A 27055-nucleotide genomic window follows, 5' to 3' on the forward strand; every position below is an offset into this window, starting at 1 on the left:
GCCTAGTGACAGAGCGGTTCCTGATGGGAATCCCGGGCACAGGCAGCTGTGCCCAGGGGGGGCTCTTCCCTCTCAGCGCCAGCCACCGTGGGCCTGGGATGGGGGCAGGGTGGTTGACAGCGGGTGTGCCCTCAGGGCCACACCTGGCCATGATGTCATCACCAGGATGGCGATAAGCCGAATCTGTCCATATAAATTTCTTCTCGTTCATCCATTGGACAATCACTGTTGAGCCCCTACTGTGCACGAGGCCCCTACATCCTTCCCCTCTTGTACGCCTCAGGACAACTCCAGAGGCGGGTTCTGCTGGCCCATCTTCAAAAGATGAGCTAAGAGGCTCGGGGTGAAGCGAGGCACCAGGCCAGGAAGACGGCAGGGATTTCAGCCTGGTCTCCTGACCGCCCAGCAAGAGGGGCCCGGGGAGGGGGTAGGCAGTCAGCGGAGATGGGCTTAAGCCTCTCTGAGGGACCCGCAAGATCCTGGAGGCCCACTTTCACTCAGGAGGGGGTCACACGTTCTCCACTGTACCAGGGAGGAAGTGGGTTCAGCGGAAAGTAGGACTTCACGTTCCCGAGAGAAACCTTCGCCCCCTGGGTAAAGTTTACTTGCTCTCCTTCTCGTTCACAGACATCACTATAAACACGTTCGTATTTTAGATTTTACAGCGCATAATATCTTTGGGCTTTATAAATCGGACTTCCCTGCAGGATGTGGGGCAAGAACCGGATTTCCTGATGCACCACACAGCCTTACTCCCAGGTGCCCGCGACCTGGAGCCCCCAAAACTCTATGAAGTCTGACCCGCTCACAGATCTGCTTCTCCAGCCGGGGCCTCGTTACTGCGCAAGCGCCACCGCAAACTCCCGCGCGCCGGACCCGCCCCTCATGGGCGAACTCACTTTTGGAAGGGCGGAGGGGGAGCGAATCCCCCTTCCTCCCGCAGATGGTCCAAGCCAACCTGTGGCCAATCAGAAAGCTTCTCTTATCATCGCCTCTGGCTACGGAGATTGGAGCTTCCTTTCCGCGAACTTTCAGGCGGCGCGGGGGCGGGAATAGAAATGATTGACATCTCCCGTAACCATTCGTCAAGCGGGATGAGTTTGAAGCACAAATAGCACTAAAGACTTGTCCGTGGAGGAGGGCTGTTAGCCCCGCCTCCTCGCCCCACTGGCCTCCGAGAGCCTTCGGGGCGGGAGCTTTGGGTGGCAGCCAATCGCGGGTCACTGGGGAGGAGGAGGAGGCGGGGCAGGTGGGCGGCGGTTGAGAGAGATCATCTCTGGCTCTGTGTTGGGGTTGGGGCTGCAGGCTTGCGGGGTCGCACTTTTCGGTCCCCGCTGCCGGCTTTCGGCTGGGAACGGGGGCGGCGTCGCCTCGCCCGCACCTCCGAGGCGGCCTTATGAGGCCTCGACGTGAGCCCCATCTGGCCCCCCTCCGCGCCCCCGCCCCAGTCCTCGCGCCCGATAGCCGCCCCCAACCCAGCGGGTCCGTACCGCGGCCACAGGCCCCTTGAGCGTCTTCTCTCTCCACTTCCCTTCCCAGGCAAGTCCCCCAGCGCCTCTAGCAGCCGCTCTTCCCTCTCTCGTCCGCGGAGGTAGTTGGTTACCATGGTGAAGCTGGCGGCCAAATGCATCCTGGCAGGTGAGTTTGAAATTTACAGTCTCCGGAGTCCAGAGACTTCTAAGATATGAGAGCTTGAGTTCTAAACTGCCTACCCTCTTTCCCTTTTTTGTGTCTTCCAAAGGCGAGTTAATGTAATTACTGATAGAGTAGATTCCGTTAGGGTGGGAGAGTTACCTTCCAGAGCGCATCTGTAGCTCCAGCGGACTTGCCCACTCCCGGTCCTGCTCCGAGACCACCTTCACCAGTTTTCGAGCTGTGTTCAGGACGAGCAGACTCCTTCAAAAAAAAAAAATTTAAAAAAAAAAAAAGTCAGGCTAAACACACCGTAAGTGTTTGATCTAAACAGCGTGCTGTATCCCAGAGTCAGGGATCAGTGACTTTGGAGGTCTTTACATGTGGGATTTTTTTTTCCCCCTGACCCCACCCGCTCTGAGAACAGGGATTGGAGACAATAACGTGCAGTTGACCAGAGTTTGCAACACGCCCATATGTATCCTCTTTAAGAGCCAGAGTTACTGGGCCACCCGAGTCTCAGGGGGACATGAGTGTTGAATCCCCCAAGTCTTCTTTGTTGACTCCTGTATCTCAAGCATCCTGGATATCTGAACCCAAGAGGTACTCAGTAGCCATGTGTGGAATGAATGACAGTGTGGCAGTCACATTTGTGGTGGTCCCTTTATGTGTCTGCACCTTTAGGAAGACAGTCGCCGGGGTTTTGATCTGGGGCCTCAGAACACAGGTGTAGTTTTAGTGCATGGCAGACAGGGGCACTTCGTTCAGTCCCCTCCCCATAGCGCACGAGTATTGTTCTCCTCTTACTGAGGCACTGAAGGGTCTCTTGCCCAAGGTTACCCCCCGCCCCCAGCGAAGCAAAGTCCTAGGCAGGATTTCAGCCCCCAGACCCGCCCAACTCCAAAAGTCTTCACTTGTGTTACCTTTGAACCCCCACGATCTCGCCAGGGTTCCCTGACCAGCTCAGGAAAGAAATGGTCAGAAACCATCTCGAGGAAAAAGAGATGCCTGTTTGGATTCCTCTCTTCCAGACTGAAACCGATGACATTTTTAAGGGCTTTTCTAATTTGGAAAATAAAACAGTCACACAGAAAGATGACTGACCATAGTAACTCAGATCATACTGGAGGAAAAAAAAAAAAATCCACACTTCTCAAGAGAGGTCTCTAGTTTCCAGAAACGCCAGGGGAGGCAGTGTTGTGTAACAGAAGTAATTCTGGCTGGTCCTGTGTCATCTGGGACACAGCAACTTCCCTCCGCCTCGTGAGAACGTTTTTGTTTTCTGCAGCCGTGTGTTTTCTTCCGTGGGCTTCTCTGTCTGACTGTTCTTTCTCTTTCTTCATTCAACTTCTGTCATGGGACTAAGGTACTGAGCACCTTCTGTGTGCCAGCACTGTGCAAGGACCCTCAACCCAGGTATCTCAGTGAATCCTCACAAGAACCCTCTGGGATCGGTATTGCTGTCATCCTCGTTTACAGATGGGCACCTGAGGCCCAGAGAGGTTAAGACACTTGCCCTGGGTTGCACAGCTGGATCTCGCAGAGCTGGCACCCAGACCCCGGTGATTTCCAGGGCTTTGTTTTCAGCCCACAGCTCTACTATCCCCAAGCCTCAATTCTAGACTCTTTGCCCCTCTTTATATCCACTCCCTCAGGCACTGTTTTCCCTGACTGCAGCCACCGCCTGAGTAAGTGACTTGTGAACTCCAGTCTAGTCCTTAACTACAGCCTCCTTTCAGGGCCTTGAGGGCATTTCCTCATGGAAGTTTCCAGAAACCAAAAAAACCTCAGCACAATGAATCAGGATCCCCACCACCACCACCACCACCATCACCAAATTCTCATTCTCCACACCACCCCCCAGTGCCTACACCCCCCTCACTGGTTTTATTTTTCCTTTCCCTTCCCAGGCCTACTGTTTAAATTGAGTTTTTCTGTCTTTTTTTCTCTCCTTTAACTAGTCACGGAGGGACTTGATGTTCAACTTAAGTGCTCATTCATTCAACAGATCTTTATTGAGCACCTGCTGTGTGTAAGTCACCGTGCAAGGTATAACGGGAATACAGGGCAGAACCAGACCAGACCGTACACTCGTGGCAGCGCTGAGATGCGCAGAATAATTTATAATCCAACAAACATGAATAGAATGCCCTTGGTGCACCAGACACCAGAGAAATACCTCAAGGCGTGGCTGCTGATTGTTCTGGCTCAGCTGAGGAGCTGAGGAGATGAGGAGGGATTACACCCTTGACATTCATCCGTTGCAAATAAAACAGTGATTTATTTCTATATTTATATATTTAAAAATCACTTAAATATAACTTCATATACGTCAGGCGCTGCACACATCGGCTCATTAAATCCTCGCAACAATTCCATGAGATAGATGCCGTTATTCCCATTTTGCAGAAGTGGCCACTGAGGCTCAGAGAGAGATCACTGACCCAAGGTCACATAGCTAATAAGTGAGGGGCCTGGAGTTTGTGCCCTAAGCACTACAATTTACTGCCCCTTGATGGAAGCGGGGATGGGGGCTCTGACATCAAGTCTCATGCTACCAGCCATGAGCCTCACATGTAAAGGCAAGAGGGAGGGATGGCCTTCCAAGAGGGAGGAAGGACAGGGAGCCTTGCCGGGCAGAGAATTTGGACTTGGGCAGGGAGACGTAGAAGGAAGTTACCTTTGAGGGATTCTCAGAGAGCAGGAGAGTAGGAGTGTAGGGCCCGGATTCGGTGTGAAGGATAATTGGAGAGCAGATTGGAGGTGGATTCAGGGTTGATGGCAGAGAGGGGTACAGTGACATCAAACGCTGTCCTGGAAACGTCCATCTATTGGTGCCGACAGGGTGGGTAGAACAAAGAAAAATAAAAAGCAGAGAGGGGCAGGTGGGGAGCACGTCAGGCAAGACCCGCTCAAGAAAACAGAAAATACATTGGGTATTTTATTATACAGAATTGGTTCAACAGCGGTTGGAGAAATGGAAAAGCAAGAAGAGAACCTTGAGGTGACACAGAAGTGGTAGGTAGATGTTGGGGTGTCAGAGGCTTGAGGAGGAACCCCATAGAGCTGGGATCCAGATTCCCGAGGAGGGGTCACGGCTCTGCTGGGATGGGACCTCAAGAATTCAGTCACCCACCATGTGATGCCACAGATCACTGGGCCCTATTCCCCCTGGGAGGGAGCTGAGCCCCGTGTTCAGGCAAGACGTGACCAAACCCATTCCGGACCATCCTGAGGGTCTGGGTCCGGAGGCCACTCTTGCTACCACTGCTACAGAAGTCGGGGTCCGGGCAAAAAAGCAGAACCTACAGTAGGTACTGCACCAGTGAGATTTCATGCGGGGTGTTCATCAGACGGGTTCTGGAGGCCTGGAAGGATGAAGGGACATCAGAAACCCAGGAGTGCCCTGGGGAGCCAATATGCAGATCTCTGAGAAGGGGACACTGCTCCCCCCCTGCCGCCCCCCATCCTGGCATCTCTGAGAGGGAATAGTAAGGCTGGTCTGGGGGTACCAAAACAAACAAACAAAAAAACTGGAGAGACGTTACCACCTGCTGCTAGGTGAAGGCCATTGCCAGGGTACTCCTAAGCGACACAGCAGGCAGGTAGGAAAGGCGCAAGCCCCTCCCCCCTCTCCCAGCTGCCAGTCTGTCTAGAACTCACATTGGCAGAGCCGGACAGGAAGCCCCTGGCAAAAGAGACGCATGTTTGCAAAGTCCCCGCTCCCGCATCACAAGGCAGGGCACAGAGCTCAGGTTGAGGTCACTAGTGCAGTGTCAGCAGTGACAACCAAGGCCATGCGGGCTCGAGACCCAGCAAAGGACATCAGGAGCAAGGAGGAGAGCGCGGGGTGTGGGAGGAGCGGGGAGATGCGGTCAGAGGTGGCTGCGTTCAGCTGGGAGCCGTGGGCACATGGTGACATGAGCAGGACCACTTGGGACCTGGGGGTGCGACACGAGCCAGGCTGTTGACAGATTGGGTGGAGGCCCAGCATTCTCATGGAAGCTTCCACAGCTTGTTGGAGATACAGACAGAGCGTGGGAGAGAGATCCTGATCCGAGAGGTGACTTGAGGAAAGAGAGTAAACGGGACAGAGCCACTGGGAGCAGAGGGCCGAGCACAGACCTACAGGCGTGGCCACATTTCAGAAGCAGGAAGTGGCAGAATTGGACCTGTGCAAGGACACTGGGGCCACAGGGCCAGAGGGCTTAGGAAGGAGGGGGCTGCTTTGGGCTGAGTCATCCTTCGGAGACATCAGGGAGCAGAAGAACTGAGGAAAAAGCCATTGGACTTGGCAATGAAGAGGTCACAGGTGACCTTGCATTGGGCCTTTGCAGGTGTCACCATCTTTGTCCATCAGGGCCCCTCCCTGCCGTCACCCCAGGCTCAGCCTCGCCCCGGGGAAGTCATCCTTGCTGATGAAACTGCTCATTCGTTGCTTTCCTCGATGCGCCCTCAGACACTTTGGTTCTCAGCTTGTGCTGTTTGCCTTTGCACTTGTCATCGTGTTGCTCTGCAAACGTGTTTATCAGTTATTCCCTTCCCTGTGCTGGATCCCTCCTCAGCAGGCACGCGAGGCTTTCCATAAGTGTGGGTGACTCTGACTGACAGTCGGAAGAAAGAGTCATGAAATTAACTAGAACAAATAAATCTGTGGGGAATTTCACGAGCGAGAAGAGCCAATTTCTAACTGGATTCAGAAGCAAAATTGGAGTCAGGAGCGTGGATGCGGTCAAAGCACAAGAAGGAAAGCGATACGCTCTGTTTGTTGGGAGATGGACAGGTACCCCGCCACAGTCCTGTCCGCGGTCGCCCCTGATGGCAGCCAAGGCTGCGGTGATGGGGGCCTGTAGGGGCAGTGTTAGAAATGGGTCACGAGTGTCCCCGGGCTCTAGGAGAGGAGTGGGGTCTGGCGGGGAGAGCGATATGTTGGAATTCTGGGCCAGTAACCCAGCTTTCTCTGAGCCTCGGACCCTTCCTCTGCCCAATGAGGTGGATGGTGGCGACGGTAGGGGGCGGGGGCTGGGAAGGAGGGAATCTTAGGAATGATTCCCTTCTAAGTCACGGTGGTAAATAGAAGAAAGCAAGACTGAATAGCTCACTCAATGCTGGAGGAGTTCATAGGAAATGAAATTCCACAAGTAGTCAAGTAATTGTCTCGCAAGAGAAAATTATAGGTGGGAAAAGTCAAAACTGAAAAGTGAACAGAGCAGCGGGCTGTGGAGAAGTCAAGTGAAGAGGCGCGTGGGAGCCGACTGTAAACAGCGAAGGGGAGGAGGGGACCACACCCTAGGATGCCAGTCAGAGGCCCGTGAGTGCAGTGGCAGTTTTGCTGGGACCCAGGGCATGAGAGAGCAGAAAACAGGTGTTCGAAGGAGCTTCTGTGCCAGACTCACGGCCCGGAAGATCTTGCAGATGAGAACAGTGTGGAGTCCCAGGAGGCTGAGCGGAACCACGCATGGGGGCGGGGGGCGATGCACACAGCGGGATTAAAGGGGGGGGGCGTGGAGAGTCTGCAGCATCCTTGGGGGCGGGGAAGAGCCTCCAGATTAAATCTCTCCGACAGCCTTGCGGAAGGTCCGGATCTCAGACAGAACTTATGCCATATACCTTCAGTTTGGAGATACCAATTTATGGGGCTGTGGACTCATGAAGGAAGGGCGGGGAGAGAAACCCCAGAGGGTATAAGGCAAGCCTAGAGGAAACAGTGGCCCTTGAGGACAGACGTGGCAAGGCCCCTGGGAAGAGGGGTCCACAGTGGTCTCAGACGCGGGAAGTCAGGGGACAGAATGTATCACTTGGAAATGGATTTCAGGTTGATAAATTTAGCACCTGATCCCTCGCTTCCTGTAAATACAGAAGCTCTCCCAACCTCTACCCCCCTGTCCTAAAAGAAGCGTGCAGGGACCCACGTACAGAAGCTCTAAACTCGATTTAGTTCCGTCAGGCAGGTGAGCCCCGTAAGACTGAGCGGGTCACACCCCTTTACCTTCAAGACTTCAAAGTAAATTCAAGTTTGAAAGTGAGAGTTTTCCCCCATGGGGTGTGTTCGGTGGCAGATGTTCTGTATCTAGTGCTCGAAAGCCCCCCCTGCCCAAGCTCTGTTACCTTCTGGGTCAATTCTTTCGGATGAAAGGATTACCCTGAAGAAACGCGACCAGGCTTTGAAGATCGCTCTCCTGGGCCCGTGGCCCTGCTGGCCACCTCACAAGTCCCCAGGAGAATCAAGTACATTTTCTCTGAAAAGCCATTGAAGTTTCTGGTTTCTAACTAGCATTCTGGAGTGAGAGCTTCTGTGGTCAGATCGGGACGGCAGTGATGGTTTTCTGCTCCTCTGACTTCACAGGAGACCCAGCAGTGGGCAAGACCGCCCTGGCACAGATCTTCCGCAGCGACGGGGCCCATTTCCAGAAGAACTACACCCTGGTGAGATGTGGGAGTTGGGGGCTGGTCGAGGCTTAAAGAGAAGCGGTCGTCCCCTAACCCTGAAGGAGTGACTTTCCAGAATTCTTTTAAGAAGCCCTGAGCCCTGAGAGGTTTGATGAGAATCTATTTGAATGACCACAAGCCACAAGGTACGAGGCTGTCCATGGAACAGACCGGCACGTGGTCGGCCTGGTTCCCATGTGCTGCTCCTTGTGGGCAGGGACTTGGACGAGTCCGGTCGGTCCTGTCCAACCTCTGCACCAGCAACCGATCCAGAACATAGTACTTGTGCCTTCTGGGTATCGGGTGTTCGTCGTGTCCTGCGACACGCCTCTTGGGACCCTCTGATGCACATATTCTCGGTTCTCCCCCACAGACGACAGGGGTGGACTTGGTGGTGAAGACAGTGCCAGTCCCTGACACGGGGGACAGTGTGGTAAGTGGTGCCCTTGACCCCAGAAAGGTCAGTGCTCCTCCAGCTGGGCCCAGAGTCTCTGGGGTCCGTGTCCTCTTCCCTACGAGGGACAGAGTGCCAGGACTTGGCCGAGGCTTGTCTGAGCACTTGGGAAGTGTCACTGACCCAGGCCAAAGGAGGAGGAGTAAGAAGACAGGGATAGGGGCCCTGCGCTCATAGAACTGGCGTAGTACCAGGGTTCTTGACCCAGGTCCCTTTTTTGGAATCCGTAACTCTGGAAATTGAATTGCGCAGGCATCACGTGTGTAGTACTATCCTGGAGAGAAGATGGATGAATCACCATCTTCTTAAAGAGGTCCATGAGGAAACACAGCTTGAAGTACCCCCAGTGCAGGGAGAAGGGCTAAAATGAGTGCAGATAATCGGCGTGCAATGCAGAGTACAGCCCTGACCTTCAGACCGCAGTTGCCGGGGTCAGAAGCCAGCCAGGGGCATCCAGTGCCCGGGGGAGCCGAAGGGGAGACTGCCCGGAGCAGCAGCAGCAGGGAGGGGCCCTCGCATGGGCTGGCCGAGGTTGCGTCGAGGGGCAGGAAGAGTCATCCTGCGCCCTCTGTCCGAATCCCACCCCTGCCATCGGAGAAGGATGGCAGGCTGTCCTACTTTAAACGCCTTCTCCAGGCCTACTCTGTGACCTGCTTTAAAAAGAATTGTTTTAAGATTTGAAAATCAATTTGGTTAACAAAGTGCAGAATGACCTTTTGGAAACCAGAGCACTTGTCAGCCTGTTTAGCATTCTGTTCTGCCAGGTGGGAAGTCAGCTTGTTCCTGGTATTTCTGCACTCGGGGTTAGGAGAGGTGAGCTGTTGCACAGAAAGTGCTAGTTGGTGCGGGAGACCGTTGCGCTGCCCGTCTCAGGCTCTCCGGATCGTTCCTTTCCCCCATCGTCTTCCCTGAGCCTGTGGGAATGCGTGTATCTCACCATGAAGTCGGGTCTGCAGGGAGCGGAGGGTCACCTCGGGGACTTGTGGCCAGCCGTTTGCCTACATGTAGACTTTCTGGGGACCTGCCTTTCTGGTTCTAGGAACTCTTCATTTTTGACTCTGCCGGCAAGGAGCTGTTTTCCGAAATGCTGGATAAACTGGCAAGTAGCGTGCGATCTTTTCCTTAACCACCACCGCCGTCCACACAAACTTTCCCCCTTCCCTGCTCTCCCAGAAGCTGCCACGGCAGAATTCTTCCAGGGACAGTCCTCCCAGCCTTGGGATGCACAGCCCCTTGGCCAGGAGGACTGGCACATGCGTGTTGAGTCCCCCTTCCCCCAGCTCTGGAATGGCCAGGTTCCAAATGCGCCCGAGCTGTGTGACTCAGTCCCCGCAGCGCTCTGGGCCCCCCTTCTTTGGCCAGCTCCCTCCTGATGGTGATGGTGCTGCGCAATCCCCAGCCTCGCAGGACTGAAGAAACATTTCCTTCCCCTCTAGGGGGCACCCTGGAGGCCCCGTAGCAAGGCTCACCTTCCCCGCCCACCTCTGGGGTCCAGCCTGGGGTCTGCTCTAGGACCCGCACCTGCTGCCCCACCCCGACCCCTGGGGGGTCCTTCTCTGGCCCACCCAGCCATCCTCGCAGGGTCCAGCTCCCTGTACCTATCAAGGTAACAGTTCCGCTTATCTGGGCCAGTGAGCTAATTAGAAGTTTTGAGCTCTCCAGAGCCCTCCCCTGCCTTTCCAAGAACAGCTACATTTTAATAGAAACTGTTTTCTGCCCCCTTTTTGTTGTCTAAGGGAAACAGATCTAATGACAGTCATTTCTCATGGGCTGGCTTCACGCATCCATCTGTGACGCCTACCACGTGCGTGCTGTGTGCACGGCCTCTCACTGGGTGCTGCCCTACTGGGCAGAAGGGAGGACGTGTCTGGGCAAGCCAGAGGGGTACCGGTTAGCCCACACCCTGCCTCCAGCCAGCCCTGACGCAGGGCTCCTGCTCTAGCCTCAGCTTGATCTCAGGCCCATCCTGGGTCCCCTCACTGAGGCCTAGAGGAAGGGAGTGTCCCCTGCATGCACAAAGGCGAGGTCACTGTGGTTCTAGCAAAATTTCTTGAGTTAGTCTGCAGCGTGAAGTTGGTGTTCATCAGTTCACCTTCCGTTGAAGTGGCAGCATAGCCTTGGGGTACAGTAAACCCTCCAATGCTGGACCAGCCTTCCAAGGACAACTGGAGGGAAAAGGATTCCTCCCCACACCCTGGGAGGCTACTGACACACCAGAAATAAACCAGGCTGTAATTGTGCAGAATGGGGGTCCCCAGAGACGGGGGCCTGGCCAGAGCCTCGTGCACCAGCACGAGCATCACAGCCTCTGAGCAGGGCCGTCCTGTGGCCTTGTGCGAGGCCGCAGGACGTCCCAGGCCACAGCCCCTGAGAGCATAGGCCTGCTTCTTAATTGGGACAGCAAGCCCTGTCCACTTGTCGGTCCGGTTTGGATTAGGGCTGATGTACTGCAGGAGAAGCAGAAAGTGCTCTTCGCATTTTGAAAAGCCAGCCCTTATTAAGGAGACGCCAGCAAACAAGCTTCCAGGGGCTGGCTAGTGGAAGAAGGATGCTCGTTTAGGCTTGCAAAGCAGAAAAACATAATAACCGACATAACAGTGGGCCCTTGAGAGGAATGCGACAGAGAATGAATGGCTGGAACCAGTGACAGGCCAAAGCATTTCTGGGTCGGAAAACAGCCTCAGTCCTACCCCAGTCTTTAAAGCATGTCCAATCTGGGCAAGTCAGTTACCCTCCCCGAGCTCAGTAGGGATCTTGAGACCAGCCCTGCAAAGTTGGGAGGTTTTTCAACCACACACAGAATACACCCAGAACCGCAGCCTGGTGCAGGGGTGAGCCCCGGCCCTCACCTTCAGCCCAGCCCTCCCATGGGTACCTGTGGGTGGGCTCAGGTTTCTGACTCCCAACCCCATTATGGTTTTTCATCTTCCACCTGCCCCCTGCCCCCGGCATCCCCTCGTCGCTTCCCTGGGAAGTCCCGCCTAGGAATCATTCCCACTGTTGCTGACGTGCTCATCCTGTCCCTCTGGCACAGTGGGAGAGTCCCAACGTCTTGTGTCTCGTCTATGACGTGACCAACGAGCAGTCCTTCTTCAACTGCAGCAAGTGGCTGGAGAAGGCTCGGTCACAGATTCCAGGCACCTCCCTCCCAGGTAGGAGCTGCAGTCAGCTGCGGGACTTCCAGCAGCGGCTGTCCCTTGAATTCATGAGCTCAAGGTCATTGCAGAGGTGCCTAAGGCTAGAAAGGAGGGTGCGGTGCCCCTGGCTTAGAGCGTGGTGGCCTTCATGGTACCGCGGCACTGCCTCTTAGCTGCCTCGGAAACGTCAGTGAGTTACCACTCACACACCTCTGTGAGTCTGTAAAATGGGCATGAAGACGCCCCTTACCCCCCGCAGGGTCATGGAGAGGAGACTCAAGGACAATACGGAGAAGGTGCTGTGATATGAATGAGTTTTTATTTCTGAAAGCCAGCCCCGGGGATGAATTCCTCATTTTCTCCTATATGTGGGGCACAAGTAAACATTCAAGTCCTATTGTCACTTCTGAATGCTTTAAATCAGTTTATTTTTCATCCCTATGTGAGATCAACAAATTCCCCTCATTAGAGACCAGGGAAAGCGATCTCCAGAGACGGGCTCAGAAATTAGCTGCAGCTGATGCAGCTGGGAACAGCTCTAAATTGCCTCCGAGTCCCTGGCTCTGAGCCCAGTCCTTAGATTAGTATTAATGACCATTTTTAACGTCTGCTCCATGCGCTCGGAATTATCGCAAATGCTCGCATAAATTTGGCCCTCGCCTTGCAGCCTGAAGGAGACAGGGCAGACAGATCGGCATGAAGTCTGGAAAAGGGGCCCAGCGGAAAGCTGGGTGTGAAAAGCAAAGCCCGGTGGCTTTCCCGAGGCAGGGGTGGGGAGGGTGGGTGCGCAGCCCCGGAGCCTCTCTCCCCCTCCCCATCCTCTCCCCCTCCCGCTTCCCCGGTGCTCAGCACCTCGAATCAGTTGGCCTCTCCTCGACAATGTTTTAGACCCCTCAGAATTAGTATGCTCGCCCTTTGATCTCCCCAGCAGCCCTCCAGGCTGCCACGGTTAAACCAGTTAAATGGTTGTTTCTTTCGAGCAGGTGTGTTAGTGGGGAACAAGACAGACCTGGCCAGCAGACGAGTGGTGGATTCAGCTCAGGCCCGGGCGTGGGCCCTGGGCCAAGGCCTGGAATGTTTCGAAACATCCGTGGTAAGTAGCCCCGCTCGCCCGGGAGCCGAGTCTGGAGTGGGCCTCTGCCGGAGGTGGTCTTTCACGTGCTCTTACGGCCTCGAATCCCACCGTAGGCAGAGTCTCCTCTGGAACTGACGTGCACATTCTTGGTTCAAAACCTTTCTCAATACAGCGGAGTCACTCGTGCACTTACAGGAAAGCAGATGTGCCGGCCAGCGCCAACATAGTTGTATCTCAATTAATGAGAACTACAGGTGCATCGGGTTCAATCGTAGCTACTCTTGGTGTCCACGTGAGATAGTGTGGGTTACAGTGCCCTTGGAGCATTATCTCACGGGTCCTCACAGTCAGTACCGTGACCCTGGGCGTTGGTCCCATAATCCCCATTTCCGTGTTGAGAAGGTGAAGTGACTTGCCCAGGGTCATATGATTTGTGAAGAGTCGAGCCAGGGCTATGAGCGCTGGCTCCCTGTCCCAACTTGCCCTAGCACCAGCGTGACACCAGGCCACAAAGTACCCTCCTTAGAGTCCGCAGGAGCCCTTGAGAGAAAGGGGACAGCCAGCGGGGTTTGCTACTGGCGCCGTCTCACAGTTCCGGCTATCCAGCGCCTGAGAACCCCCGTCCTGTCTTCAAGACCTTTTAGGTCCCAGCTTCCCTGCAGCCAAGGTGCGGGCATGGGACCCCGTCTGCACCAATCAGACATGCTCCTGTCAGACTTTCCAGAAGGGAGGAAAGTAACAACTCCCCCTGCAGGAGCGACCCAGAAGTACCCATTCCAGCCGGCAGGGGCCAAGGTTCTTGGCTGCAGTGCCCCTCCCCAGGGTTGGTGGGGAGACTTGCCAAGGCCCACGTGGCCAGAAACACCCATGGTTGTCCCTCAGACCTCACTCCTGGCCTTGTGGCCCCCTGGCCTGAATCTTTGGCCTTCCAAAAGAGTCAGTGAGCTAGTTAAGAAATCGTCTAGGGGTGGTTTTCTACTCAAGCCACAGACACTTCCACTGTTCCATTTACAAAATTGGGCAAGTGTTGCTGTTCAGTTGCTGTGTGGATGTGAAGTTTTTATATCCTCCCCCCACCAAAGCGTTGTGCTTTCTTGGGAACGTGTAGCAGGTAGAGGCCAACACTCTGTCCGCTGGGGGTGAGGCGCAGAACTTAGCCTGTTCATCCAGCTGCCAGTGCCTCGGCCTCCTCACCTGTAAAATGGGAATAAGAAAATCTATTCCTCGTTGAGTGATGAAGGTGAGAATTCCGTCCGATGGTGAATAGGAAAACATCAGCACAAAGTCTGGTGCATAGTAAACACTCAATAAATGTTTGCTTTTGAAGTATGCTCATCCCCCCCCTACGAATCCAATTGATACTATTGTTACTTAAAATTTGTTTCGGATTCATAGATGATACAAAGATAGATGGCCCTCTTGCCTCTGGCCCGATGATCACAGATGCTAAACCAATGAATTTTGCATTAGCAGCTTTTACGGGATGGAGGGCGTCTCCCCTGGTACGCGGTGCCCTTGTGAGCCAAGCGAATGGTGTACTACCCACATCAAGCCAAATTTTACTACTCCCCCTGCCTCCATTCACATTTGTGGAATTGCCTCCCCACCCCAGGATCCCACAGTCCCCAGAACTCTTGACGGAGCTCAAAAATTAACGCCCACCCCCAACACACGAGTCATCACGGGCCACTGGGCCACGTGCTCCAACTCGGCGTGGGTGTTTGTTGCTGCGCCAGCGAAACGGGTGGGTATCAATTATGCCGGGGGAGGCCGCGGTTAAGCACTTGGTATTAACTGTGTAAGCTAACTAGTCCCCCGAGTTGACGCTCACAGAAGCACCACTGGCAGCTCGGGTAAGAAAGCTGTAATTAAAAAGGAAATAGAACCCGGTGCCGCCTGAGATGCAGCCAAGCCTTGACACCTGGCGCCCGGCTCCGCCCTCCTGATGGCTGCGCGGCGGCCACCGTCCTGACAGTCCCCACGTGGTCGTCTGACCTTCTCTCTCTCTGCCCTTCATTCCATCCCCAGAATGGGCTCATCCTAAAACTGGAACTTGGCCCCCTTCGATGCATCGTCACCCATGTCCCCCACCGCTCCTAGCACCCGCCCGTCTGCGTTGTGTTTTTCTATGACCCAGGGTGTTTTTAGATCCTACGTATAAGTGAAAAGATGCAGTATATGTCTTTCTCTGTCTCCCTTGTTTCACCGAGCATAATGTCCTCAAGGGTCACCCACGTCATCACAAATAGCAGGATGCCCTCCTTTTCGAGGCTGAATACTATTCCATCATGTCCATTTGCATCCCAAGCGCAGGTTCTTTAATTCATCTGTTGATGGACACTGGGTTGTTTCTGCGTCTTGGCTGTTGCAAATAATGTTGCAGGGAACATGGGGGTGCAGGTGTCTCTTCAAAGTAGCGATTTCATTTCCTTTGGCTATGTCTCCACATGTGGAATTGCTCACTTGTATCGTAGCTCTATTTTTAACATTTTGAGGCACCCCCGTACGGTTTTCCACAGCGGCTGCACCAGCCTGCATTCCCACCAACAGTGCACAAAAGTTCCTTTTTCTCCATCTCCTCCCTGACACTTGTTATCTCTTGTTTCTGGGGTAATAGACGTCCTAACAGGTGTGAGGTAGTAATTTCATTGTGATTATGATATGTATTTCCCTGCTGATGAGTGGTGTCCAGCATCTTTTCATGGGCCTGGTGGCCGCTTGAATATCCTTTTGGGGAAAATGTCTATTTGCTCCTCACTCCATTTTTTTAATCTGACTATCAATGTTTTTGCCGTAGAGTTCCCAGAGTTCCTTACATATTTTGGATATTAACCCCTTCTCAGATGTGTGGTTTGCAAATAGCCTTTTCATTTTGTGGGTGGCTGCTTTCACTGTGCGGAAGCTTTTAGTTGGATGCAGTCCCATTTATTGGGTTTTGCTTCTGTTGCTTGTGCTCTGCCATTAAAGCCATAAAATCATTGCCACGTTTCCTGCCCCAGAGCTTTTTCCCAATGTTTTCTTCTACAAGTTTTATGGTTTCAGGTCTCAAGTTCAAATCTTGAATCCATTCTGAGTCAGTTTCTGTGAACGGTGTAAAACAGGGGTCCATTTCATTCTCGTGCATGTGTGTCTGGTTTTCCCAACACCATTTATTAAAGAGGTTAGCTTTTCTCCACTGAGTAATCTTGGCTCCCTTGTCAAATACTAGCTGTCCGTGTAGGCAGGGGTTTATTTCTAGGCTCTCAATTCTGTTCCATTGGTTTTTGGGTCTGTTTTTATGCCAGGACCATTCTGTTTCGGTGCCTATGGCTTTTTAGTATAGTTTGAAATCAGGACGTGTGACGCCTCCAACTTTGTTCTTTTTCCTCAGGATTGCTTTGGCTATTTGGGTTTTTTTTTTATAGTTCCTCTTGGACTTGTTTTAAGATGTTATTTATTTATTTGAGAGAGAGAGAGAGAGCATAAGTTGGGGGGGGGCAACAGAAGACAGCAGAAGACGGAGAAAGAGAATCCCAAGCAGACTCCACACTGAGCACAGAGCCCAATGTGGAGGCTCGATCCCTGAGATCATAACCTGGCCCCAAATCAGGAGTCAGACATTGAACTGACTGAGCCACCCAGGTGTCCCCCGTCTTGGACTTTCTTACACCCCTTGATACTTGGCATTTTCAGACCAAAAAATGAAAAAAACATTTTTTAAGCAAGTTTTTTAAAAAGTTCATCTCTATAGGACAATATTAAACACAAGTTCAAGAAGGATCTGAGGGGAGGACTCTCCTCTTACAGCAGGGTGAGGGGAGGGAACGGACCTTTGTTGAGTGCCTACTGTGTCTAGGCATCTGCACACATTATCTGCGGAAGCTTCTAGCAGCCCGACAAGACAGCCAGTGCTATCCATGTTCTACAGATGACGAGCAGACTCAGAAAGCTTGTGTGGCTCTCCCTGGTTGCCCAGCCTATGAGCAGCCGAACCAGGACTAGAATGCTAGTCTAAGCTTGAGAACCTTCTAGAAGGAGCTCTGGCCTCCCACAGAACCTACTTTGGGACTCTTCAGAGGCAGAATTCTAGGCCAGATTGAGCACTAGTCAGAGAGCCTGATCAAAGGATCTTTTCATACAAAGCAAATGTACTCTCTAGTATGTCAGTGAGATTATGATTAGTCTTTAACAAACAGGTTCCTATCATCGGCAAACCCTCGTAATGCATTCAGAAAATGGTGCCGTTTACATCTGCTACTTCAGGAGTGCTCCGTGGCATATAGAAAGGCTCAGCTCCACTGAATTTTTACTTTTTATATCGCGTTCTCCCCAGATCTTGCTTTCAGGAGCTTTCAAATTCATTTGGAAGTCCTTGTGTGTGTCCTACACATTCCTCATTCTCTATCTACTCCTTGCTTAACTATGCTTTCAACTGGGGTAAGATTCTTTTTTGGAAAGGGAGGAGGGAAGGGGCAGAAGAAGAGGGAGAGAGAATTTTTTTTTTTAAGATTTTATTTATTTGACAGAGAGAGATCACAAGTAGGCAGAGAGAGAGGGAAGCAGGGTCCCTGCTGAGCAGAGAGACTGATGTGGGGCTCGATCTCAGGACCCTGAGATCATGACCAGAGCCCAAGGCAGAGGCTTTAGCCCACTGAGCCTCCCAGGCGCCCTGGGAGAGAGAGAATCTTAAGCAGGCTCTACGCGCAAAGCAGAACCCAACACGGGGCTCCATCCCACAATGCTGAGATCACGACCTGAGCGGAAATCAAGAGTCGGATGCCCAACCGACTGAGCCACCCTGGCGCTCCCGGTGTAACATTTTACTGTTGACGTTGGTGTTGCCCAGGGCGTTATGCTCCATACAGCCAAAGGTGCCTTGCGGATGTGATGAGTTTGTTCCCTTCTGTCTGACGGCAGGGGGTGGGGGGTTGGGGGGGCTGTCCTTGGCAGCCCCACACTTAGTATAGGTGCTCTTCTCGGCTACAAAGCCCCCTCATTCCTCAGCAACACCACCTCTTTTTCTGCTCTTGGCTAACTTGTCCCATTCCCGTTTGGGATTTCCCTTTGAGAAAGTCTGGGTAACGCGCTCTGTGACAACCGGTTTCCATTGCGCGTTTCCGTCTCCCCAGCTGGCAGGCAGAAAGGCTGTTCTCCCACTGGGGAGCTCAAATCCTAGGCTGGGCTCCGCACACCCCAGAGGCACCCCTGGGCCACAGACTGCTCCCCCGGCAAAGCGAGGGCACTGAGCTTGATGAGTTCAGAACATTCTGCCGTCTGGAAACCCTTCCCTGTCGTTGGGGTTATTTCGTTGCCCCGTGGCAAGGCTGCGCTTTTGCCAGCTGCCAAGGATGGTCTGAAGACGGGTTCTTATGCGTGCATAGCTTGAGCCTCTGTGCTCGGAGAAGCGGGTTCCTTCTTCTGCCAGCTTATTCCATAAGAAAAGGGAGAAAAGGACACGCATGCACACAGTGAGAGAACACTAGCTAAGCTGAGAAACTACGGTTTTCCTTCCCCTGGAGCTTGGCCATGCTCGCCCTGTGGGACCGGTTCTTCCCACCCTGTGGAGGTCATCTAGGGCCAGTTCCAGAACTTGTCTAATCGCTCAGAGAACAGGAAGTCCTTCGGGCACCTTTGGTTACAAAATAGTCATCTCAGTTACGAAGACGCACAGTGCTGGGCGCCTGAAAACTGTTCCCCACTTCCAGTCAGGGCTCACTCCCATGCCTGCCGTGGGAAGCAGGGCCGGGCCTGCCCTTCCCGCCCCCAGCCTGCCGCCTGCAGGAGAGGGAGCTTGGGCAGCTTGGCTGGGGCCCACCGCAGGCCCTCTGGACTTGCCAGGTGTCTCAGACTGGCGCCCTGGGAGCCCTGCACTTAGGCCCCTTCCCCGGCCCCTGGGCAGAGCCCTCCCCACCAAGCTTCCCGCTCACGGGGGACCCCGCCTCACCCCCTCCTTCAGCCTTCGGCTCTTGTTGGGGCCCGTCCCCCTCCTGCAGCCTGTCCCTGCAGAGGCCCCTTGGGGTAGCTCCGGGCTGGCTCTCCTGCTCGGCCGGCCGCTGGCTCAGGCCCATGCTGCTGCACACAGCCGTCCACACAGCCAGCCCCGGGCTGACCTCGAGGTTCCCCAGACCTGGCTCCAGCACTGGCCTGAGCTCCTGGACCTCGGGCTTTCTCTTGCAGCCTCCCACTGAGCTGAAGGTCAAGCTCTGCCCGCGCAGAGTGAGGCCACGGGGAGGACTTGCCACTGTTACTTTGCATGGCGCCTTGAGTCAAAACTAAGTGATAAGAGTCTCACTTTAGCATCCCGGCACACGTGGGGCGAGCGCAGCCACAAGCACGGGCTCTGTAGAAGCATCCCGGTGCAGCCCCAGCCCCACCACTGAGGGCATGAGGCTTTGGGCAAGTTAGGTAACCGGTCCGTGTCAGTTTCCTCCCTGTCACAAGGGCGCACTAGTAGCCAGCCCTGCTGTTGCGGGGACAAAGGAGGCGAGGCGGGTGTGGCACCTGCCGTGAGGGGTGGGGGAGTCCTGAGGAGGCGGAAACACCACCAACTTCTCCACCTTGCCTCTGCAGAAGGAGACGGAGAACTACGAAGCCCCCTTCCACTGCCTGGCCAAGCAGTTCCACCACCTGTACCGGGAGAGGGTGGAGGTTTTCCACACGCTGGTGTGAGGGCCCCGGGGCGGGCAGTGCCTCGCGACAGCTCGGCGCCACTGGGGATCCGGCAGGGACTCCGGCTCCTGGGGGAGGAGAGAAGCTGGACTTGCTTCAGCCACTTTTGATATATCCTGACAGCTTTAAATAAAGTGAGAAGATGTAAGAGCCACCGCTCCTTCCGTTCTTGGCCGGGGCAGCCCTGGTTCCATCTTGCCCTTTGGCTGCCAGTTCTGGGCGGTGCTCAGAACCTTGGTGGACCCGGCACCTGCGGGGGCTGGCACCCATCAGAGTGAGGGGTCATGCCGGCCCTGAAGGGCCTGCACCCATGGCACGGCCCACGGTGGGATGCTGGGCTCGGAACTGGGCCCACGGCTGCCGCCTCCTTCTACCACATCCGGCTTTGCTGCCTGTTCTGTCCAGACGCGGAGCTGCCTTGCGGTGGCCATGGTCACCGACCAAACAGTGCCCTCTGTCGGCCCCCTCGGGGCCTCCTCCCGAGTAAGGCGCCCCGCCCTTCCCCACTGCCAGGAACCTTGAGCGCCCAGGGAGCTGAGAACCAGGCCACTCTCCTTTAATGACCCCCTTCTCGCAGCCGGGCGGGAGTCGTAATTCTTTGCACTAAGCTTGACTCTTTTCCATCCCGTGCCTGCTGCCAGTTTAATCTTCCTAAAACCTCACTTTCCTCATTTCACTCCCCTGATTAAAGACCCTACAGAGGTTCCTCAGTGCTTTTTACACCAGGGCCATGGGCCACGGTCTGGCATGGAAGGGCCGCCTGTCACCGCCGCAGGGGTCCTCAGCTGCTTTGGGTCCTGGTGCCCCGGAGGGTTTCCTCCTTGCCCGCTATCAGGCGCCACCCCTCCCAGTTCGTGGGAATGGGGGGCTTCGTGCAGAGCACCGAGTTTGCAGGTAGACAGACCTGGATCTGCCCCAGTGATCGTGATGGTCATGAAATTTACTCTGGGTGCTGTTAATGACCTGAACTAAGCATGTGATCTATATTAGCTGACTCAGTCCTTACAATGTAGTCTTACCATCCCACTTCTACAAACGAGGAACCGGAGTCAGAGAACCTGGTAGCTGAGCCAAGGGGTGATATAGCCAGGATGGTGGACACCAGAGCCCCGCTCACGGCCACAGCCTCTTTGGCCTCCCTCCTCCTGCCCCCCCACCCTCCAGCTTGCCCTGGCCTGGCCTGAAGCAGGTGGAAGTCTTTCCATCTGCAAAGGGTGCTGGCTGGGCCGCCCCTTGGGGTCACCATGAGAAGTCAGTAAACTAACAGGTGAAAGGCAGGGGTGGGGAGGGAGCGCATGGTGTCACCCCTGCAGGCCCCATCCAGCCCCTTCCTCTTCTGGCTGTGGGAGCTCACAGTAACAGCAGTCTTCCTGCTGAGTCACTCTTTCAGATGGTGGGCTCCGGGGACCTATGGTGGGTCAGGCATTTCTCTAGGTGCCCGCAATGCCAAGCTGCTGATCTCATGTCACGTGGTCTGCAAGGGAAACCTACAAAAAACAACCAAGGACCCACGGAGGGGGCATTTCCAGTTGCCCCAGAATTGGTCCCGGGGACCCACCACTACAGACAAAGAGATGCTAAGAGATCCCAAAAGGCTGGGGCCAGACACCTTCCCTGGGGCAGAATTGGCGCTGCTGCCAGGAACTAGCCCCGGGGCCCCTGCTCCTGCCCTCCCCTATTTGTGTAAGAAAGATGAGTGGCGGAGAGGAGGGATTGGATGTAGATGGGGCGTTGGTGAGTGGGTGCCTCTCCGGCTCCTTCCCCACCCCCGAGAACGCTCCTGAGGCCGAGGGCACTGCCAGCAAGAGGCTGGCACCCCGCTCCCCTGCTGGATGCTCACTGCACTGCGGGAGCCTCGTGCCAGCTGCAGGCACGGGGTGGTGAGGGTGCCCTTGGGGGAGCTTGGCACACATGCCTGGCACTCATGCCAGATCCAGGGGGATCTGGGGGGGAGAAGTCGGTGCCACCGGCAGGAAGAACAGGTCCCCCCTACTCAGTTGTGCAGGACCCACACAGAGTGGAGTCAGTGGGCCCCCAGACAGATCCTGGGCAAAGGGAGCTGCTTCCCACCCGGAAAAGATTAGGCCTATTCTGCCAGCAGTGCTGAAGGGGGGGATATGGCTGTTGCCTCCTGAGGAGATCCCAGCCACAGAAGAGACTCTGCCCCCAAACTACCAGACACCGATCTCCACGGAGACGAGACCGGCAGGTGGAAGCAGACCAGGAGAGGTGTGCGAGGGAACCGGAAGTAGCCAACCCCCGACCCTTCTGCTCCAAGGGACCCCAGAGAGAGGAGGAGACAGTCCTTTCTCTTCATTCCTGCCCCTTCTGCAGAGGAGCTCTGAGCCAGGGTGGGGTTTCCAGCCGGCCTGGTCTGAGTCCTAATAAGCAAGAGCGCCCACAATGTGTGGGATCGTGCAGTCATGAAGACCCAGTGGGAAGGGGGCTCGATGGAGCAGGACAGAATAAAGCGATTCGGGAAAGCAAGGTGGTTGAGATTCTCCAAGAAACATACGAGTAAATAAATGATCGAGATCATTGCAGACTGTGCTAAGTGCCACACAGACAATTAAACGTAGCTGGGGTCCGTGCCGGGGTGACTGGGTTGGGTGGGCAGGAAGGATTCCACGGAAAAGTGACATTTGAGCTAGGTCCCCCACAGCCGTGGGACCCCTGAGGGATGAGCTATCAGGCAGTGAGGACAGCAAATGCAAAGGCCCTGCGGTATGAACAAACTCAGAGGATCCAGGAATTTAAGGCCAGTGAGGCATCATCTGGTACGCGCTGGGAAGAGCAGAAGGAGGCAAAACAGGCCATACTGGAAGGAATTGCATTTTATTGCAAAGGGAACCCGAAGCCAGTGGGAAACACTGTAGCTTTTATGGACTCCATGCCCCATACTATTTGAGGAATCTAGGAAGTGGTTTTTAATGTCTTCACTGGCCTAAAGACCCCATTCTCAGTGAGCAGATGTTTATGAAATGCACGCCAGGTCTGCCCATATACTCATTTGACATTTGCTGAACACCTACTATGTGCCAGTCCCTGTTCTGGGAATGGAGGTTTATCAGTGAGTAAAACAAAAATCCCTCCGCTCCCTGTAGCAGAGTGAGAGAGGTCTGGTTAAGTGGGGAAAGTAACCATCTGGCAGATGGCCACAGAGCAGGAGAGTGCAGAGGACGGTGCTGGGGAAGGGGCGTGGCAATATGAACTAGGCGGTCAGGAGAGACCTTCCTGAGATGGAGATGGCATTTTAGCAAGATCTGAGCGAGCAGAGTGATTGGCACCCTCCAGTTCGTGGGGTGGCCCATCTCCCACTTTCTGTCCCTGGCACACAGCCCTGGGACTCAAGGTGAGCACAGCCCATTTGTATGGACTTGGCAGGGGGCAGGGGTGGGCGCGTGGGGAAGGAATGCCAAGCTGAGTGGGACCCTGTCTTAGAATCACCTACCATCCAGAGAGGAGAAAGCTGAGCAACACTTGACTTCTAACCCCCCGTGAAACCCAAAAAGCACCCCAGCCAGGGTCTCCCACCCACCGTGGGAGGGCACAGGAACCCCCATCTCTTTCAGGACCGTGGGGGAAGGTTCTCACTGCCCTCCATGGCTTCCTTCCTTCTCTGAGGGGTAGCTTGGGGCCAAGGCCTGGCCTCTGCATTTGCTCCCTGGTTGTGTGAAGCTGACTTGTCCCTGCTGCTTGCTGACATGGCCGGGGTTCACCCACCAAGAGGGCAGGGAAGCTCAGGCTAGTGAGAGAGGATGGGGACTCATGGGCGGGTAGAGTTCTGGAGCCAGTGTTCAGAAACAGAAGCATGATGTGACCATCAGGTACTTGCCCTGATGAGTCCTTTGCTGGGGTCCCACCACGGAAGTGTTCCTCGTTCCAATGTGGATAGTGTGGGAGGAGCCCCCAGGCAGGTGGTCCCCAGATGCACTGGCTCACTGTGACACTCCTGCCCCGAAAGCCAGCCCTGCAGTTTCCCAGGCTGAGACAGGTGCTTTGGTTAGACCATCTTCTGCAAAGACTCATGGGCAGGAGGTAACCCACTGCAGTCAGTGTATCCTGTCCCAAACTGGGGTGACAGTAACCGCAGATTCAATGGAGCCCAGGATGAAAACAGTGTTTTTCTAACCCAGATCTGTGGGACAGGTTTTGTGCATCCTGGAGATGGAGAGAGAAGCCTTCGGTTTTGGCCTTGCCTGCCCCATTTCCCTGTCCGTGTCTGCACAGGGCCGGCTCTATGCTGGAGAAAGTTGTGGTTGTGCTCTCGAGGAGCTCAGGTCTTGTGGGCAGGGAGGGTTTCCAGGGACCTTAGAGGGAAATACCTGATGCTAGCTGGGGAAGAGCATTCCAGACACCAAGAACAGCATATGCAAAGGCCCTGAGGCACGAAGCTAGGGCCCCTCTTGGAAACCCTGCATGCAGGGTAAAGCAAGGAGTGAGGGGCGCCCAGCAGGTGACAGCTGAGGAGGACAGACAAGAGCATGGAGCTTGGAGATCAGGTAAAAGACATCACAGTACTCTGGCTGAGAGCCGATGGTGTGAGCTGGAGCCCAACCTTTGTCCATTTTCAACATTAGCAAAAACTTGGGAAGCAAATTTTCAGCCCAACTTAGAGGTGTCTATCCTCCCTCCTTTCTTCAGAGCACCAATTGATTTTTTTTCTAATGGGTTATCCTTTATTTACTTTGAAGACAGAGAAAACAGGGAGAGTGTGACTTCTTTGGGCTGCAAATTGTTAGCGATGGAGCCCGGATTAAGAACTCGGGCTTGCCAGCCCTCGGTGGATTTTATGATATTTATGTATACGATGCCCGTTCACTCTTCCACTCTGCCAGTACATCGAGCTGATAAATATGAAGAGGATAACAGCAGAGCGCTTGTTTCCATCCTAAAAAGGCAAGAAGCCTGGGAAGGCTCATTAGAAAATACCAAAGGGGCAGTGTTCGAGTTCAAGTTCAAGTATGACATAAGGTTGGGGGGGACAGTGCGTTCTTGATGAAGCCATGACTTAACTGGTTCTCGGGGCAGAGCACGGGGGCGGGAGACCAGGGGGACTGGACAGGTTGGTTCCTGGAGGGCAGGGCCCACTCCTGATATGCCTTGCAGGTTCTCTGGAAGAAGCTGGGGCGCAGTGTGGCAAAAGCGCTGGTGTCACATCGGAAGAGTGGAACTAGAGCTGTGGCTGTGTGTCTATAGGCAAAGTGCTTGCCCTCTCTGATGCCCAGCTTCCCCATTCATCAAACAGGTGTAACAGCATCAACCTCACCAATGACTGCGTGGGAATTATGATATAATTCCTCCTTTTGGAAGAACCTCCTTTTGGAAGACATGACATAGAGTAATGTTCAATGCATAGTAGGTGATTTCCACATTTTCTTTAGTTAACTATGCCTTTTTTAGAAGTGCAAATGTATGCTTATTGCAAGAACGAAAGTCAGAAATGACCAAAAATATGAAGAGGAAAGCGGAAATTATTCATATGCCACCACCTGGAAATGGCCACCATTAACATTCCAGAGTGTGTACTTCCATTCTTTTTCTTTTGCGTATAAAATTCCGTGTATATTTTTAAACCAAAAAAAAAAAAAAAAAAAAATCTGGTAACGCCATATATGCTATTTGGATTTTTCTCTTCTCACATAGCAATATCTTGTGGGATCAAAAAATGCGGTTTTACACAATCATTTTATTTCTTTTTAAATCATGAACATTTTACAACGTGCACAAAATTAGAATGGATACAGCAGAATGGATACTCAGTAGCCCGTCGGCCAGAGTCAGAACTTGCACGATTTTGTCGGCATTGCCTCCTCCCATTCCCCTCCACCTTACTGTTGTTAATAACAGTTTAAACCAAGTATCAGCCCTCCTGTCATGTGTCTCTAAGCCAATCGCGAGGCCATTATCACACCTGATAAAATTAACAACCATTCCTTAGGAGCAGCTAATACCCAGTCAGGATTCAAATTTCTCCAATTAGCTCCAAAGGGTTCCTTTCTAGTTGGTTTATCACATGGTCATTTTTTTTTTAAAGATTTTATTTATTTGACAGAGAGATCACAAGTTGGCAGAGAGGCAGGCAGAGAGAGAGGAGGAAGCAGGCTCCCTGCGGAGCAGAGAGCCCGATGCGGGGCTCGATCCCAGGACCCTGAGATCATGACCCGAGCCGAAGGCAGTGGCTTAATCCACTGAGCCACCCAGGCGCCCCAACACATGGTCATTTTTAATGACCCCCTGCTGATGGGCTCCAGGTTTCCAAGTTGTCACTCACAAAAAGCACTGAGGGCAACATTATTTGTGGACCCCTGTCCAATTATTATTTCTAGGACAAATTCCTAGAAGGGGACTTTCCAGGTCAAAGCCTATGCACTTTATTAAGGCTTTTAATAGCATTTGACAAATTGTCCGCCAGCACAATCGTACCAATTTGCACTCCCACCAGCAGGGACTGGCATCCTGGACAGCCTTGGGTTGTTAATAAAAGGAAATTAAAGGGAGACAAAGCAGGTGGGGAGAAAAATAGAAAAGAAGGGAGCTGGAGGGAGAGAGAGGGTGCAGAGGGGGTGACGCAGAGGTCTTGGTGCCCCCCAGGTGCCCCCCGAGTTTCACCCCCCCATCTCTCCCCTCCCCACCCACACTCCAGGTGCCAGCCTGCCGGAGCCTGAGAGGAGCTCAGAGAGCCAAGGGTCCCAGCCCACCGGCGACTACACCAGATTAAGTCCTAAAGCAACAGTTCAATCAAGACCGAGAACAAAGCTGGAGCAAAGACTCTTCGATCCATTCTAATTAGGAGCTGCCTTTCCAGAGAAATCAGGAGCAGGCTGCCACCACTGAAGGGGGGCGGGGGGGAGGCAGTGGGGAGCTGCAGCCCAGCTGTGCTCAAAGCTTATCTATTTTCCTAAAATCCCAAAAGCTTCATCCACTGTGGTCACATCCCAGGGGTCCCTGTTCTGAAGGTTATAAATTGGACTTGGGCAAGACTTTCCACCACCGGAGACCAGGGGATGTTCTGTTCTTGCACTTGCTCAGGGTAGGGCTGAGGGGCAGGGAGGGGGCCCCCATGTAACTCGTGGGTAGGTAGGTACCCTATCTTGCTGCTGTTGCTTTTTTGTTCTGGCTTAAAAATGAAAATTAATTTCAGGGTTGAGAAGAGTAAATAAAATGAAGATACATTTGAGGGCTGCCTCTGGCTCTTATGGGCTGGGTAAAGTCAGAGTGTCACTCTGGAGGGGGACGGCATGATGCTTTCCTTGCCTACGACTCACCCCCTCCGTTGTTGGCACCCATCTGTCAAGTACAAGCCCTCTAGTCCAAGGACTAAAGTCATCAATCTCCAACTGACGGCGGGACCATAGGACTAGGGTAAGTTCATGGGTTTAGAACGAGCCCAGAACTCTCTTAAGTGCTGTATCCTTCGTTAAGATGGTATTGAAATTAGGAGCGCAGAGGATCCAGGTCATTGTGGATTCTTGCTGGTGTGAAAGGAAGTTCTCAAGCAAAGACCAAGAACCAGGTTCGTGAGCAATGCATGGGGCAGTCCACACGTCCTATCTCAATTTCATTTTCTATGGCAGCTCTGTGAAGTAGACATTCTGTACTCAATTTCACACAAAAGGAAACTGAGTTCCAGCAGGTGACATGACTCACCTGACCGGTAGGGGTCAGGACTCAAACCTG

General features: G+C 53.8%; 1 protein-coding gene across 4 annotated transcripts; it reads left to right on the forward strand.

Moving 5' to 3' along the window:
• Nucleotides 1-1234: 1234 nt before the first annotated feature.
• On the forward strand, nucleotides 1235-26555 carry IFT27 (intraflagellar transport 27). 4 transcript variants are annotated; one of them, XM_046013433.1, is made up of 8 exons: nucleotides 1238-1409; nucleotides 1540-1638; nucleotides 7979-8058; nucleotides 8435-8494; nucleotides 9555-9614; nucleotides 11550-11667; nucleotides 12636-12745; nucleotides 19277-19525. In XM_046013433.1, the coding sequence occupies exons 2-8, from the start codon at nucleotides 1605-1607 to the stop codon at nucleotides 19373-19375; spliced, it is 561 nt and encodes a 186-aa protein (XP_045869389.1). In that variant the 5' UTR covers nucleotides 1238-1409; nucleotides 1540-1604; the 3' UTR covers nucleotides 19376-19525. The 4 variants fall into 4 exon arrangements, with proteins under 4 accessions (XP_045869390.1, XP_045869389.1, XP_045869388.1 ...); XM_046013434.1 differs by lacking the exon at nucleotides 19277-19525 and adding an exon at nucleotides 26022-26555 and having other exon boundaries at nucleotides 1235-1638; XM_046013432.1 differs by having other exon boundaries at nucleotides 1238-1638.
• The last annotated feature ends 500 nt before the right edge of the window (nucleotides 26556-27055 follow it).

Source organism: Meles meles, chromosome 7 (genome assembly GCF_922984935.1).
Source record: "Meles meles chromosome 7, mMelMel3.1 paternal haplotype, whole genome shotgun sequence".
In the NCBI taxonomy this organism is placed as follows: Eukaryota; Metazoa; Chordata; class Mammalia; order Carnivora; family Mustelidae; genus Meles; species Meles meles.

Excerpts from the sequence above, each read along its gene's own strand:
- IFT27 (XM_046013432.1), top strand. The coding sequence starts at position 1,605 with ATGGTGAAGCTGGCGGCCAAATGCATCCTGGCAG. Across the intron at positions 8,495-9,554 it reads CTGACACGGGGGACAGTGTG|GAACTCTTCATTTTTGACTC; the intron begins GTAAGTGGTGCC and ends TTCTGGTTCTAG. Across the intron at positions 12,746-19,276 it reads AATGTTTCGAAACATCCGTG|AAGGAGACGGAGAACTACGA; the intron begins GTAAGTAGCCCC and ends TTGCCTCTGCAG.